General features: G+C 49.9%; 1 protein-coding gene across 1 annotated transcript in view; it reads left to right on the forward strand.

Annotated features, from left to right (window-relative positions):
- Positions 1 to 9,822, forward strand: part of LOC102374290 (zinc finger protein 420-like) — a 14,645-nt gene extending 4,823 nt beyond the window's left edge. The window contains 5 exon segments of the mRNA XM_014527336.2: positions 416 to 591; positions 3,619 to 3,745; positions 4,352 to 4,468; positions 5,887 to 5,976; positions 6,688 to 9,822. Of these exon segments, the coding sequence (XP_014382822.2) occupies positions 416 to 591; positions 3,619 to 3,745; positions 4,352 to 4,468; positions 5,887 to 5,976; positions 6,688 to 8,657 (2,480 nt within the window). The 3' untranslated portion in view covers positions 8,658 to 9,822.
- Positions 9,823 to 14,426: the final 4,604 nt, after the last annotated feature.

Here is a 14,426-nt window from a genome sequence, read left to right on the forward strand (position 1 = left end):
AACATGTCACCTGTGGCCCCCATATCCCTGTTTTTGCGACCCTATCTGCTGATGTTGCAACCCCATTTGGGGTCGTGACCCACAGTTTGTGAACTGCTGCCTTAAAATGTGCATATTGACACTGTGCCAATGTCCCTTGAGCTTCTCCCCCAGGGGACAATGGCCCTTCAGGCTTTGACATGGTGTCATGATCAACATCTTGTGCTATGGCAGTTATTGGATCTCATCTTCAGCTTTGTCTCTGTGCATGTCTATTAACAAGAGCTGTTGGACTTTGAGTCTTCCTTCTCCTTCCTCTTTTACATGCTGAGACGTCTGGCTGCCTTAGTCACAGGTCTCCCACACAGGAGACCAGCAGGGCTTTCTCCATGCCAGCACCACCAAGGCTAACCTGTACATTCTCTTTCCTGCCCAGCAGGTTCAGAGACCCAGAGTAGAGCTGATCAGCCACCCCCTGAGGAAGGGCCTATAAATCTGGAGCTGCAGAGGACTTCCCCAGTGGTCCTGGGGGAGAGGGGCTCCTTGGCATCTGAGTTGGGCCAACTGCAAAAGGAGCAGGGCAGGCCTCCAAAGCAAAGGGAGAGCATGGAGGTGAGCAAGGCACTAGGTTCAATTTGGACTGAGTGAAACTGGGCAGAGTCAAGGAGGAGCTGGGGTGCAGAGCAGAATTTTGGGGAGCAAAGAGACCTGTAGAATGACATGCTGCATCCACACCAAGCTGCATTAGCAGGAGCTCACTCCCCAGTGCAGATAGCCAGGGCTGCTGGCACTGGAAGGCCTGGTCAAAGTCCATGGAGCCAGGACTCCCTCTACCTCCAGACGTGCTGCCTCAGCTTCCTTTAAGGATCAGTCAAATAGAACATTTTAAGACATAAAGAGTCCCTCTGGGTACACTATAATACCCAGCCAGCACCAGGAAACACGGCATAATGGTCTCTACAGCTGAGCCCAGCAAGTCCCCTGCAGCCTGGCTAGGACTGTGGAGTACATTATAGAGTATCTCTAGCTGATACTAGTAGGGTCCTTCCAGGCCAGCCAGTGCCTGAGCAACCTCATAGGCAGGTAGTTTGGTAGGAGTGAGTAGCACATGTGGTGCTAGTTATCTGTGTTAGTCTGAGATCAGGCAGGATAGATTTGCACCTTACAAACTGAGTCAGAGGAACATCGCAAAAGATTTTGTGAGTTCAAGCACATTTCTTCAGATGCAACAAAAGGATATGCACAGGCCAGAGTATCAAATAGAGAGGGTCTTTTGAATACCAAATACAGGGTGGGGACAGGGGTGAGGGTGGGGGAACAGTGCTGGGAGATGGGACAATAAATGAAGCAGCCCCCCCATACAAACTGGACACAGAAGCTAATCTAGGTAATTGGATAAGAATCCATAGTCCCTATTGAGACTGTATTTTACACAATCCAGCCTGTGGATGATTTCTGGTTGCACAATTTAATCAAGTTTGTTTTTTAAGCTTTTTTGGTCTAAGAACTGCTACACCAGGGTCAGCGATGGAAAGTCCAGAGAGGTTTAAGTGTTCTGCTGCAAGCCTTTGTACCCTTCTGGAAATTATGTTAGATTGATGTTCATTCAGTCTTTCATGGTGGGATTGCACCATCTGACTGTGTAGACAGCAGAGGCACTATAAGCAGGGGATGACCTAAATGAGAATGGCAGAGTTAGAGGTGAATGTCCCTCAGATGCTGTCATCCATTTTCTTTGGCTCAGTGATGATGTGGTGTGTCTTAATGAGGAAGCACAGCTTGCATCTCGGTCCATTTCAAGGCCTGGTGCCTTGGTGAAATTGGGAGTTAGATAGCTTGTGGGGGCTACTTACCTGGCAGGGGAAATACCATGACCACCAAGGTTTTCCTACTGGCAAGGGAAAACTACGAACATGGCAGGGGGTAGTACCCTAACTGAGGTAATGCATAGTTAGCCTTCCAGTTCCAGTGGGAAGATCTTGGCTATATCCCGAGTTTATGGAAATGGGACTCCTCCCTAGTTTGCTATTGCGGCCATACGACTGAGGGCGAGTGAAAATTGGGGGTATCCAAACCCCAAGCCTCTGGGTTTGGGCCTGCACATAAGATGTCCACCAAAGGATTTGGAAGTATCTGAAGCCCCAGGCAGGGGTGGAGGACGTTTGCCAGTAGCAGGGCCACATATGGTTCTTGAATGACACACAGATTTGGAATTGATTTGGCTGATTTGATTTGGGACACAAAAAAATCTCCTTAAAAAAAAAAAACAACACTTGTGAGGGCTGCCTGTAAGCCAGGGCAGGTTTGTCTCCCATGCCTACCCTGAAACAGCCCTCCTTTTCCAGGAGGGGATGGAGATCATTAATGATGTGTGCAAGGGTGTTGAGCTGGGGGGCTGTAGGTGACAAGCAGTGGCACTCTGTTGTCCTTGTTCCCAGGTTGGAATTCCAGCAAGTTGCAATGAGTTCTGAGTTTGACTTTGTTGCTTCCAGTGACTACAGGTTTTGGATTGCGTTATAACTAGGAATCTCTGCTCCAGATCCTTAAGATGTTCATCATGGTGCGTGGGAAGTATTAAAAACACAGTGTAGAGCTGGGCTGTGGATGATGGATCCAGTGGCGTGCTTAGGATGAAAGCTAGCTGTGGTAGTTGGTAGGTTTCTGATAGGGAATCCCCATATCTGAAATCATTGTGTGTAAGGATAAAGAAAGACAGTGTTTGTGCAGCCCCTAAGAAGGTGAAATGAATACTAGTCTTTGTCTCCTTTTACCCATGTCTGATGGGGAAAAAAGACACAGCGACAGAGTTGATACCTTCCATGAGAACCTCTCCATGCCAGTAGATGTGACTTTTGCCCAAAAGAATCCAGATACTTTGTGACTCCATTTATAGAGACTAAAATATGACAGTTCCTGGGGGTTGAAACCCACATTTCTTCTTCCATTTATTTCTAAACTCATTTTGCATTGAGTCCAGTGTGCTCCAACCTGTCACAGTCTTTGGGGATCCATGTTCCCCCTCCCAGCCTCTCCTTCATCCACTTTCCTTCATTTCCACTCCTCAGCCAGACAGAGAAGGGATGACTGCAGCAGTCCCTGCTCAGACAAGGCATCATCAGGGAGGTTTCCTGTCTTGTATGGGGCCAGGCAGTCTCACCCTAGACTCTAGGCTCTTAGCTTCCCACCCAAAGCCACATGGAAAGCAAAGAAAACCTCTTGACATCATTGTATCATGCCCTGGAGTTACCTGGGCTAGTGTCTGGTGGAGAAGGATAAATTCCTGGGGTCTCCCCTCCCAAGCAGGGGTCCGTCCTGTGACTCACTGCCATGAAAACAGCTTCCCTTGGATAACTTATGGCACCTACACTACAGAGTCTCTGCTGGGATAATACCTTTTGGCAACTAAAATTAGCTGCGCCATCTCCCAGGATGAGATGGGCTAAAGCAGACAAATTAACTCCTACATCCACAGAACTGTATCCACATCCTATGTCAGCTGAATAATGGGGAATTTTGTACCCCTGCCTGGCATGGCTAAGCTTGCAAATCTTTGTAGTACAGAGTAAGTACTGACAGGGCTGTGGGGGCTGGAGGCAGCTGGAACAGGAGATACTGATAGTGTAATGCTTGTGACTGCAGCTCCAAGAGGTCTTTGAGGATGTGGCAGTGTATTTCACATGGGAGGAGTGGGAGCTGCTGGAAGATGAAGACAAGGTGCTTTACTGGGACCAGATGCTGAAGAATTACCGAGCCCTTGTTTCCCTGGGTAAAGTTTTGTTTGTTTTTTGCTTCTCCCCTGAGCGATGTGTACTCTTAAATTTATTGTCTTCTGCCTGTTCTTTCTCCTCTCTTGCCTGGTGTGTCCTCTCCAAATGTATTTAAGAATCCTAGCATGCTTCATTCAGTGCTGCCTAAAATCCCCCTTCTCCTTCTTTGATTACTACCCTGCAAAAGTTAATGGAAGTCTTATCAGACACTGCTGCTACAACACATGGGTTATGCATTTCCTCAATTCCTTCTTTAATGACATACGTACACATGATGGAAGCTGCATACTTCTAACAAGGAGTCACTGGAAGCTTCTGTCCACATTCCTTCCTAACAGCTTCATCTCCATCGACCACAGACTCTGGCTTTGCTGTATTTACTTTAAGGCCTGTGCACTTGAGCTCACTCTGCCATTCTCAAAAGTTTTGTTGTCGTCCTCCTAAAATCCCTCTGCATGTCAGATGCCCATTACTGTGATAAAAAGAAGTGGGTTCAGTGCAGGGCCTAGTGATTGGAGTTCATTGGATCCATTCCCCAAATCCCAGTTGATTATTCTGCATCCAGTTCCCAATCACAAACACTTTTTAACCACTGCCTCAAACAGGATATCGAGGTCCCACACCTGACTTAATCTGCCACATCCAGCAAAAACAAGTGGAGCTCTGGGTCTGTGATGTTGAGAACTATGGGGAAATCTCAAGTTTGGAGGACCTGGTGCCAGGTGAGTTATGGCTGCTCTGTCTACCTGACTTCCCTCTCAAGATCCTGACCTCAAATAGCTTATGTTGTAATGCAGTGGTCTCCAACCTATCTAAGTAGGAGATCACCTTTGGCATTTAAAAGCAACCCAAGATCTACCATGCGCTGCCACTTCCTCCCCCCTAACTCCCTGCCCAGCAGATAAGTCTGTGGGGAGGGAAGTTGTTGGGGGGGAGGGGTAGATCGAGGCAGAGGGTAAAAAATGATTTGGGGTGCGCCTTCCCAGCAGGTAAGTCTGTGGGGGGAGGGGCAGGGCAGATGGAGGCCCTAGCCCTAGCCTCACTTCCTCCCTCACCACAGGGGCCTTGATCTGGACTCTGCCCCTTCCCTCCCCTATGGACTGACCTGCTGGAGTGGGGGGTGGGGTATGCACATGTATGCACCCGGGCACTCAGCCTCAGATCAACTCCAAGAGGCTCCGAGATCTACCAGTAGATCAAGATCCACTGGTTGGTGACCACTGCTGTAATGTGTCTAGGCAGGTGCTCTTCCTACTCCCTGAAATTCAAAGCTGTGGAGACAACAGCTGTTCCATCCTCCTCTCCCTAATTACAGCTGTTAGGGGACAAGTCTGCTGTTTTAATTTGTAGGCAAAGGTCCATGATCTTATCCATCTTCACTCAGCAATGTAAGAGTTGCCCAAGGGAGCCATACCTCTATCAGCCTCTCCCAGGGCATGATGGAATTTGTAGTCCCCCATTGAAATCAGCACGATTGGCCAAAGCTCTGTGTAGCCATTATTGCCCGACAAGAGAGAAGTTGGGGCTGTCCCTGGTTGCACCTGGTCAGGGTGACCTAGAACCCCAGAAGTGTATCATCATGGTCTCAGGCTGCATTAAATGGCTCCATGGGGTGGGTGGGATTTACAAGCTTTCATGTTGTGAGAGGAAGTGAATGGTTTACAGCAAAATATCCCCCTTCCTGTTTCATCTCTGGGCCCCTGAGGGTCATAAAGCCTGAGATTCATCACAGCAGTGGCGACACGTAGGGGGAGCGCTTGTGCACCCCCTCACCAGCTGCACTCGCCACTTAGGCGATGGGCAGGGAGGGCAGGCAGGAGTGCCGGTGCCCCCCCTGCAAGCGCCGACCGGGAAGTGGAGCACTGTTGCGCTTCCAGAAGTGGTTGCAGCCACTCCTGGAAGCGGCCCGGCAGCCACTTCTGGAAGCAGCTGCAGCGACTGGCCACAGTGATTGGCCGTCTCACAATTGGCTGTGGGGATATGCCCCCCCACTCCCCCCCGGTTGGTGGGATTGGCCATGGGGCTCCCGCTGCCCCGGTCCACGGGCAGCACATGCCCCCCCTGACTGCGGTGGCAGCAGTCGCCCATGCATCACAGAGTCCATGTGCAGGCTCATGCCAAGGCCTTTGTCCTGGTATAGATTCCTGTGACGTGGAAGCCACCTGTGCCTTGTCCGCAGAGGAAAGCTTCATGAGCTCATTCTCTGCACCAGACCTTTCTCTGGAAGCAGGTAAGAATCACAACCCTGTTCTTTTTATGAGAGAACACCACAGCTCTCAATTCTCCCCGCCCAGAACATTTCTTAGAAAAATGAAACATGGCTTTTTCTACCAAGCAGAAGCAGCACTTGTATGCTACAGAAGCAGCTGGTCCAACATAAGGCAATACTCCCCCCATACCCATGACTCCTAACAAGCTCCAGAAATTCACTGCGAGGCTGTTCACCCTTGTAGCCAGAGGCTGCTCCCAGGACTGCCATAGATCAAGGGTGAGCACTGGAGATCAGTCTCACCAGTGGACTTAAGCTGCTGGAGTGTGTCAGCCCAGTCAGGTGGAGGGCTCAGCATCACCTGCCCCTGGACTCACCCGTGCTGTGAGATAGAGCAGCTGTTACAAAGCTTCATTCTTCCTATAAGTAGATGCCTCTCATCTCCTCCTCAGCCTGCTAGAGCATGAAACCATTCAGGTACTGTCCTAATGCATGTTCCACATGTGTTCCTCCCAGCAGAGTCTTAGATGATGGGGCTGACAGCTGGGACAGAAAACCTGAGTATGTTGCTCGATATCCACCAAGTAGGGAGCATTAACATGGCCCTCACCCCCAGTACATCAGGTTTTGGAAAGAAGACCTGCTTGGAGGCCCTTCCCAGCAGAAGAATAGCAATGTTTGAGCTTTACCAGCATGGCAGGGACTAATATAGAGTTTCTCTTCCCCATTTAGGAGGTTCCTGGCTGCTAAATAGAGCTGATGAGCAGCCTCCTGAGGAAGAGCCTGAAAACCTGGAGCCACCACGGACTTCCCCAAGGAATTTGGGTGAGATGGACTCCCTGAGACCTGAGAAGGACCAATGGCACAAGAGTCAGGGGAGGCCCCAAAAGCAGAAGGAGAATTTAGCAGTGGCCCAGATACCATCTCCAGTTGGGCATGAGAGTGGAGAAGATACAGACCCCAGAAAGGCCCCTGGGTGCAGGGGAGACCTGAAGAGCCAGAAAGCAAAGTTCCACTGGAGAGAGACATTGCATCAAAACCAAGGCAGTGGGGTGGGCCTAAGAAGGAAGCAGCAGCTCACTGCCAAGCCCAGGGGGAGGGCCCACCCCTGCCCTGAGTGCAGGAAAACCTTTAACTGCCCATCACTCCTGGTTTTGCACAAGATAAGGCACACTAGGAAGAAGTCCCATGTGTGTGCCCAGTGCGGGAGGACTTACACCTGCCTCTCGACCCTGGATGCTCACCTCAAGATCCATTCTGGTGCCATCTCCCAGCGCTTCATCAAATGTGGGAAGAGCTTTTTGTGCAGCTCGGACCTGGTCAAACACCAGCATGTGCACAGGAAGAAGCATCGGTACCGTTGTATCCTGTGTGGTAAGACCTTCACCCATTTCTTCTCCCTGGTTCAGCACCGGCGTATCCATTTGGGGAAGACAGTGCACCGCTGCACCAACTGCAGGAAGAACTTTATCTGCTGGCAAGACCTGTCCCAGCATCAGTGTGTGCAGAGGCAGAAGCAGCCACACCAGTGCACCAAGTGTGGAAAGAGCTTCAGGCAGCCCTCCAAACTGGCCAAGCACAGACACATGCACACAAGGGAGAAGGCACATCAGTACTCTGCATGCAGTAAGGGCTCCACCTCCTCCTTCACTCTGGCCCAGTACCAGCTTATCCACAAAGGAGAGAAGCCACATCAGTGTTCTGAGTGTGGGAAGAGCTTCAGCCTCTCTTCCAGCCTGACCCGGCACCAGCGCATCCACACAGGAGAGAAGCCACATCAGTGTTCTGAGTGTGGGAAGAGCTTCAGCCTCTCTTCCAGCCTGACCCGGCACCAGCGCATCCATACAGGGGAGAAGCCACATCAGTGCTCTGTGTGTGGGAAGAGCTTCACCCAATCCTCCCACCTGGCTGAGCACCAGCGCATCCACACAGGGGAGAAACCACATCAGTGCTTGAAATGTGGGAAGAGCTTTAGCCTGTCTTCCAGCCTGGCCCGGCACCAGCACATCCACACAGGGGAGAAGCCACATCATTGCTCTGTGTGTGGGAAGAGCTTCATCCAGTCCTCCCACCTGGCCGAGCACCAGCGCATCCACACAGGAGAGAAGCCACATCAGTGCTCAGAATGTGGGAAGACTTTTAGCCTGTCTTCCAGCTTGGCCCGGCACCAGCGCATCCACATGGGGGAAAAGCCACATCAGTGCTTGGAGTGTGGGAAGAGCTTTACCCAATCCTCCCACCTGGCCGAGCACCAGCGCATCCACACAGGGGAGAAGCCGCATCAGTGCTTGGGGTGTGGGAAGAGCTTTGGCCACTCCTCCCACTTGGCAGAGCACCAGCGCATCCATACAGGGGAGAAGCCACATCGGTGCCCAGAGTGTGGGAAGAGCTTCACCCAATCCTCTACGCTGGCTCGGCACCAGCGCATCCACACAGGAGAAAAGCCACATCAGTGCTTGGAGTGTGGGAAGAGCTTTACCCAGTCCTCCTCCCTGGTACGACACCAGCGCATCCACACAGGGGAGAAGCCACATCAGTGCTCTGTGTGTGGGAAAAACTTTACCCTCTCCTCCACTCTGGCTCGGCATCAACTCATCCACACGGGAGAGAAGCCACATCAGTGCTCTGAGTGTGGAAAGAGCTTCACCCAGTCTTCCCACCTGGCCCAGCACCAACGTATCCACACCCGGGAACATCCATAGTTCTGCCAGCAATGCAGGAAGGGCTTGTGGATCTCTACCTGCTCAGCACCTACTGGTGGCTGCATTCAGACAAGCAGACTCATGCTGCTGGACTGCAGAAAGAGTTCATGCACCCTTCTGTCCTTGTAGGGCTCTGCAGAACCCAAAGGACTCAGAGACTGGCCCCCAAGGTTTGTTTGGGGTGGAGAGGCTAAGTGAAAACACCTGGGACAGAGACCAGCCCAGATGCTGGGGGAACCTATGAGAAGACAATCTTGGTATCAGCCTTGGCATCTTTGCATTCCCCATCATTCCCTACAAGCAGCTGGTGCTCCTAAGGGGACAAGAAGTGCCTTCACAATAGGTGCCCTTCGCAAGATACTTGGATGGTCCCAACACAGGGACTGTCCTTGACTGCCTCCCAGCTTTATCCTTCCGCCTGGACCCAAGTTCTGGTATGTGAGGTTCTTGAGTTGCAGGAAGGAGTACATTTATGGCAAGAGAAGCATTCCCTGCCCTCCACCCTGAATTCACCTTCCTCAGCACCACATAATCCCTCTCTCAGGTCTGCCCATGTCCATTGGGTGTCTGCAAGAACCTGATATTGCCATCCCTTGAACCAGTTTTCAGCCTATCTCCATACTCTGCACCGCTGGGTGCCTGCTGCTCCCCCTACCCTCCTTCCCTTCATTGCATTTTCCATAATGCATTCTCTGCTAAGAAAGTCCCAGACCTGAACATAATATCCCTGTGGTTGGTCTCTTTGCCCCTTCCAGAAATGGGAACAGACCAGGGACCAGAACCCTTACCCCCACAGATATCTCCAGTTTCCCAGCCCCTTCCCTTTTCAGAGGATTCACTGCAATCATAGATTTCATAGACATTAGGGCTGGAAGGGACTTCAGGAGATTATCAAGTTCAGCCCCCTGCCTCAAGGGCAGGAAGTCAGATAGAGTCAAAGGATCCCAGCAAGATAAACGTCCAACCGCTTCTTAAAGGAGTCCAGAGTAGGTGCTTGCACCACCTCTGGAGGAAGCCTATTCCCGGCCTTGGGAGTTTGGACAGGTTTTCCTTATGTCCAGCCTAAAACGGTCTTGGAGGAGTTTGTGACCATTCATCCTTGTCATCCCTTAGGGCGCTCTGGTGAACAGACATTCCCCCAGATCCTGATGCACACCCCTTACGTACTTACAGGCAGCCACCAGCTCACCCCTGAGCCTGTGTTTTTCCAGGCTGAAGAGTCCCATGGCTCTCAGCCTCTATAAGGCTTATTCTCCTGCCCTCTGACCATGCACATGGCTCTCCTCTGGACTCTCTCAAGCTTCTCCACATCCTTCCTGAATTGTGGAGCCCAGAATTGGATGCAGTACTCCAGTTGCGGCCTCACCAAGGCTGAGTACAGCAGGAGGATGACATCCTGAGATTTACTTGAGAAGCATCTATGTAAGCCAGAGTTTGGTTTGCTTTACAGTTGCAATATGGCATTGGTGGCTCATGTTCATCTTGTGGTCAACCATGACACCCAAGTCTGTTTCGGCTTTGGTGCTAGCGAGTGTAGCACTGCTGAGCCTATAAGTGTGTTGCGGGGGTTTTTTCCCCAAGGTGGAGTACCTTACATTTATTGGTGTTGAATATCATCAGGTTTGTATCTGTCCACTTTTTCAGCCTATCCAAGTCAGCCTGGATCACCTTCCTATCCTCAGGTGTGGATGCTCTACCCCAAAGTTTGGTGTCATTGGCAAACTTGGCTAGTCCACTTCTGACACCAGAATCCACATTGTTGATAAACATGTTGAAGAGAACAGGCCCATGGACAGAGCTTTGGGGGACAGCACCGGTCACGGAGCGCCATGATGATTCACTTCCATCGACCACCACTCCGAGTCCAGCCTCAGAGCCAATTCTCCAGCCATCAGACTGTGATGCAGCCAAGGTCACAGTTGGCAATTTTTCCAAGAGGAGATCCTGGGGCACCAGATCAAAAGCTTTTTTTAAAGTCCAGATATATGATGTCAATCTCTTCCCCCTTGTCCAAGTGATATGTCACCTGGTCATAGAAAGAAATGAGATTGGTCAGGAAAGACCTACCCGCAACAAACCCGTGCTGGCTGTCCGTCAGGATGTTGCCATCTGCCAGCTTGTCAAGAAAGGACTCTTTGATTTTTATTTTTTTTTTCTAGAATCTTACCAGGGATTGAGGTCCAGTTGATTGACCTGGAGTTCCCTGGGTCTGCTTTCCTCCCTTTCTTGAAGATGGGCACCACATTGACCTTCTTCCTATCGTCAGGTACTTCACCTGAGTACCAGGAGTTTTTGAAAATCTTTGCCAGTGGTTGGGCTATGACGCCTTCCAGCTCCTTAAGTACTCAGGGATGCAGTCTTTTAGGGCCCACTGACTGAATCCAGGGGTTGTTACTCACCCTTGGGTGCAGGACCTGGTGGTCACACTTGAAACATTACACCCATATCCTTCTGTGCAGCAAGAATGCTGCCCTTTTGAAGGAACCTCTGGCCAGGGGGCAGTAGAGTTCCTTTTCTGGGTGAAATGGGGTAGCCAGGGTGAAGAGCTGCAGCCTGTGGCAGGTCCTGCCTCTCCTGTGGAAGGGTGGGGAAAGTATGAGGATGTCCTCTGAGTGAAATAAGCTATTTGGCTCCATGATTGTCCTATAGGTGCTACTCCAAGAGGTTAATAACCCATCATTGAGAGTACTCTTTCATTAGTCTTCTCCATAAGTGTCCTCTTTGCTGATCCCCCGCTGTGTATAAAGGTGTCCCCACTTTTCCTATATTACAGTGTTTAAGAAAATAACCTTGTGACTTTCGAATGAGCCTCAGTTTTTTTGGCAGGAGGAGCTGGTTTGTCTTGTTGGGGGTGGTCACAAAAAGGAGGGAAGGAATATGACTTTGTTCAACATATTTTGATGGTTCCCAATACTTGTTGAATTTCCAAGGGGCTGTGCAATTTGGGAAGCAATTCATGTATATGATGGATTAGATGTTAATCCCTCCCACAGCAGCTCCAACAAGTGACTGGGAACATGGGAAAGTCCAGTTGGGACCCTGCTGATAAGATCAGTTCTCCATTTTCACCCACGACCACAGCCATGTTAGGCTCCATGACAACCCATGTTACACTCCTCATGACAATATATTGAATTATGCCATTTTCACCAGGAAGGATTAAGCCAGTAGATCTTCCCTTTTGATGTCTCTCCCCCTGGTTCAGATTCCAGAGACCCAGAGGACTGCTGAGCAAAGTGAAGTTGGAGGTGGTGATTTAGAGCCCAGATGCGATGCACTTTCCACATCTGGCAGTCTGCATCAGGTTTATTGCTATCTTTGCTCAAGTGATGAGCCCTCTCACCATCCTGCTACATAAAAACCTCTAGTTTTACTAGTCTGTGGATCCCAGTGAGTCTCTGAAGATCTGAAATGGGACTTCACCTCTGCCCCTCTGCTAGCTCATCCAGACCCCCACCTTCTCATTTGTGAGAGAAATGGCAGGGCCTAGACCAAATTCTGCATCCCTGCATCTTCTTTTTCTGTAAACTCACCCCAGCAGAACAAAGGCTTGAGACCCTGACCTGTGAACTCATGGGCATCAGCATGGCTTTTGGGAAGTGGTAGCACTGCTTTGAAGAGGTGTGGCACAAAGTACATGTTCGTACAGATCACAAAAACTTAGGATATTTGTGTGCAGCCAAGGCATTCAACCAGAGGCAGCTTTGCTGGATTCTTTTCTTGTCCCAATTTGACTTTCAAATAATGTACCAGCTGGAACCTAGAAATGGGAAAATGGATGCTGTTTCCCAGACGGTAGAATATGATTACCTGGCATAAGGACCGTTGGGACCTAGCCTCATTTGGAAGCCACATGACATCCTCAGCACCACCTTGCCAATGGATCTGCTATCTGTGCAATTGCTTGGGAGTAAGCCCCTCCTGAAGAGAAGGCCATCTTCATGTGACAACTGCCATGGATCCAGGATGGGGTAATCTTCACTTGGGGCAATATTTTCATGCCCTAGGTCCAGCCAGACTTATAATATCTTTATGCCATGACTCTGTTAGCTGGTCATCCTGGAATGGAGACATTGTATGAACTACTCATCTGCTACTTCAGTGGCCACACCTGGGGAAGACCATACAAGTGTTTGTCTACACTTGCAAGATTTGTATCCTTAACCCCCCCCAACCCCCAAATCCCAGTTGTCTTCTCCAGCCCCTTCCCACTCCCTCTTGGCCATGATCTGCTATTTTCATGGACTTTATTGTGGAGCTTCCTGAATTGAATGGGTGCTTTACAATTTAGTGGTAAAGCCATCACCAACTAAGATGGTGCATTTCATCTCATACGTAGGTCTGCCCACAGCTGGAGGCACTGCCCAATTGTGTTTGGGCCACAGAGGTTGCATCCACAGCCTTCCAAACAGCATAACTTTAAACCGTGGGTCCAAGCTTGTCTCCTGGTTTTGGCACAAGGTCCTGCAACTGTTGAGTTTGGGATGTAGCTGTCATTAGTACATCACCCACAGATGAATGGCCAAACCAAGAGAACCAACCATGTGTAGGACTCACTGGAACATTGTTACAAAAGCATTGTCTAGAGTACACCTGACCAGAAACCTGACCAATGCATGAACTTTTGACATAAGCAAAATCTGTAATATGGGCCAGATGAGCACTCCTGTTAGGAGATGGGAGGGAGAGATGGCTGTACAAGGCAGAGAATAGCCCAGTACCTTCATGACAAGGCTGGAATAGGAGCGTTCAGATCAGGATGTGGCACATGCCCTTAATACAGGACAGCTCAAGTTATAGATGGGATGTAATACATATTTTTTATCACTGTGTAAAAGGAGAATTAGAATGCATGGGAACTTTGTATGGTGTTATACAGATATCTTGTTACAAGCATACGTGGGTTAACATCTTATTGGTCAGCTCAAAAGTGTGTTAGGGCCATACCGTATAGACAGTAAACCAGGCCATGCTCTTGCTGCTGCACCAAACCTAAGGTCATTCATAAAGGCAAGATTGGTGTTGAAATCTTCAGGTTGTGACTGTTTGATGGAACCTCTGTCCCAGTGACTCAGTACTGACATCACATCAATAGCACCCAACAAGGAGAGCTACAATGATACCAGGTACTAGAGCAGTGCTTTTGTTGCTACCTCAGTTTCCAACAAAACAACTGGGTCCCACTACTAGCATTCACAGAGTTCACCTGTAACTACTCTGTGCACGGCTCTTTTTCACTATGGACTAGAAAAGCTTTAGATGTTCAGACTGGAACTTAACTGGACAATTCTGAAGAAATGCCTGAAGATAAAAAGGGAAATCCTCAATGGTCCCTCATGGGGGACCTAAACTACCCAGACATCTGCTGGGAGACGCAGACAGCAAAGTCCCACCGTTCACGCAGGTTCCTATCCTGTGTACAGGACCTCCACCTGACGCAGGAGGTACACGGTCCCACCAGGGGGAATGCCTTACTGGACCTGGTATTGGCAACGGGGGATGACATGGTAGTGGACCTACAGATCGGTGGCCATCTGGGGGACAGTGATCACCTAATAATAGAATTCTTCATAAGACGTCGAGTGGGTAAGGTAACTAGTAGGGTGAAAGTGCTAGACTTTAGGAAAGCTGATTTCAATGAACTCAGGCGATTAGTCAAGGACGCACTGCAGAGTAGGAGTTTTGAAGTGATGGGAGCCCAAGAAGGGTGGCTGTGCCTTAAGGAAATGATCCTTCAGGCACAAAGGGAGGTGATCCTGATGCGAGGAA

The sequence above is a fragment of the Alligator sinensis genome, unplaced genomic scaffold, assembly GCF_000455745.1.
Source record: "Alligator sinensis unplaced genomic scaffold, ASM45574v1 scaffold1874_1, whole genome shotgun sequence".
Taxonomy (NCBI): domain Eukaryota; kingdom Metazoa; phylum Chordata; order Crocodylia; family Alligatoridae; genus Alligator; species Alligator sinensis.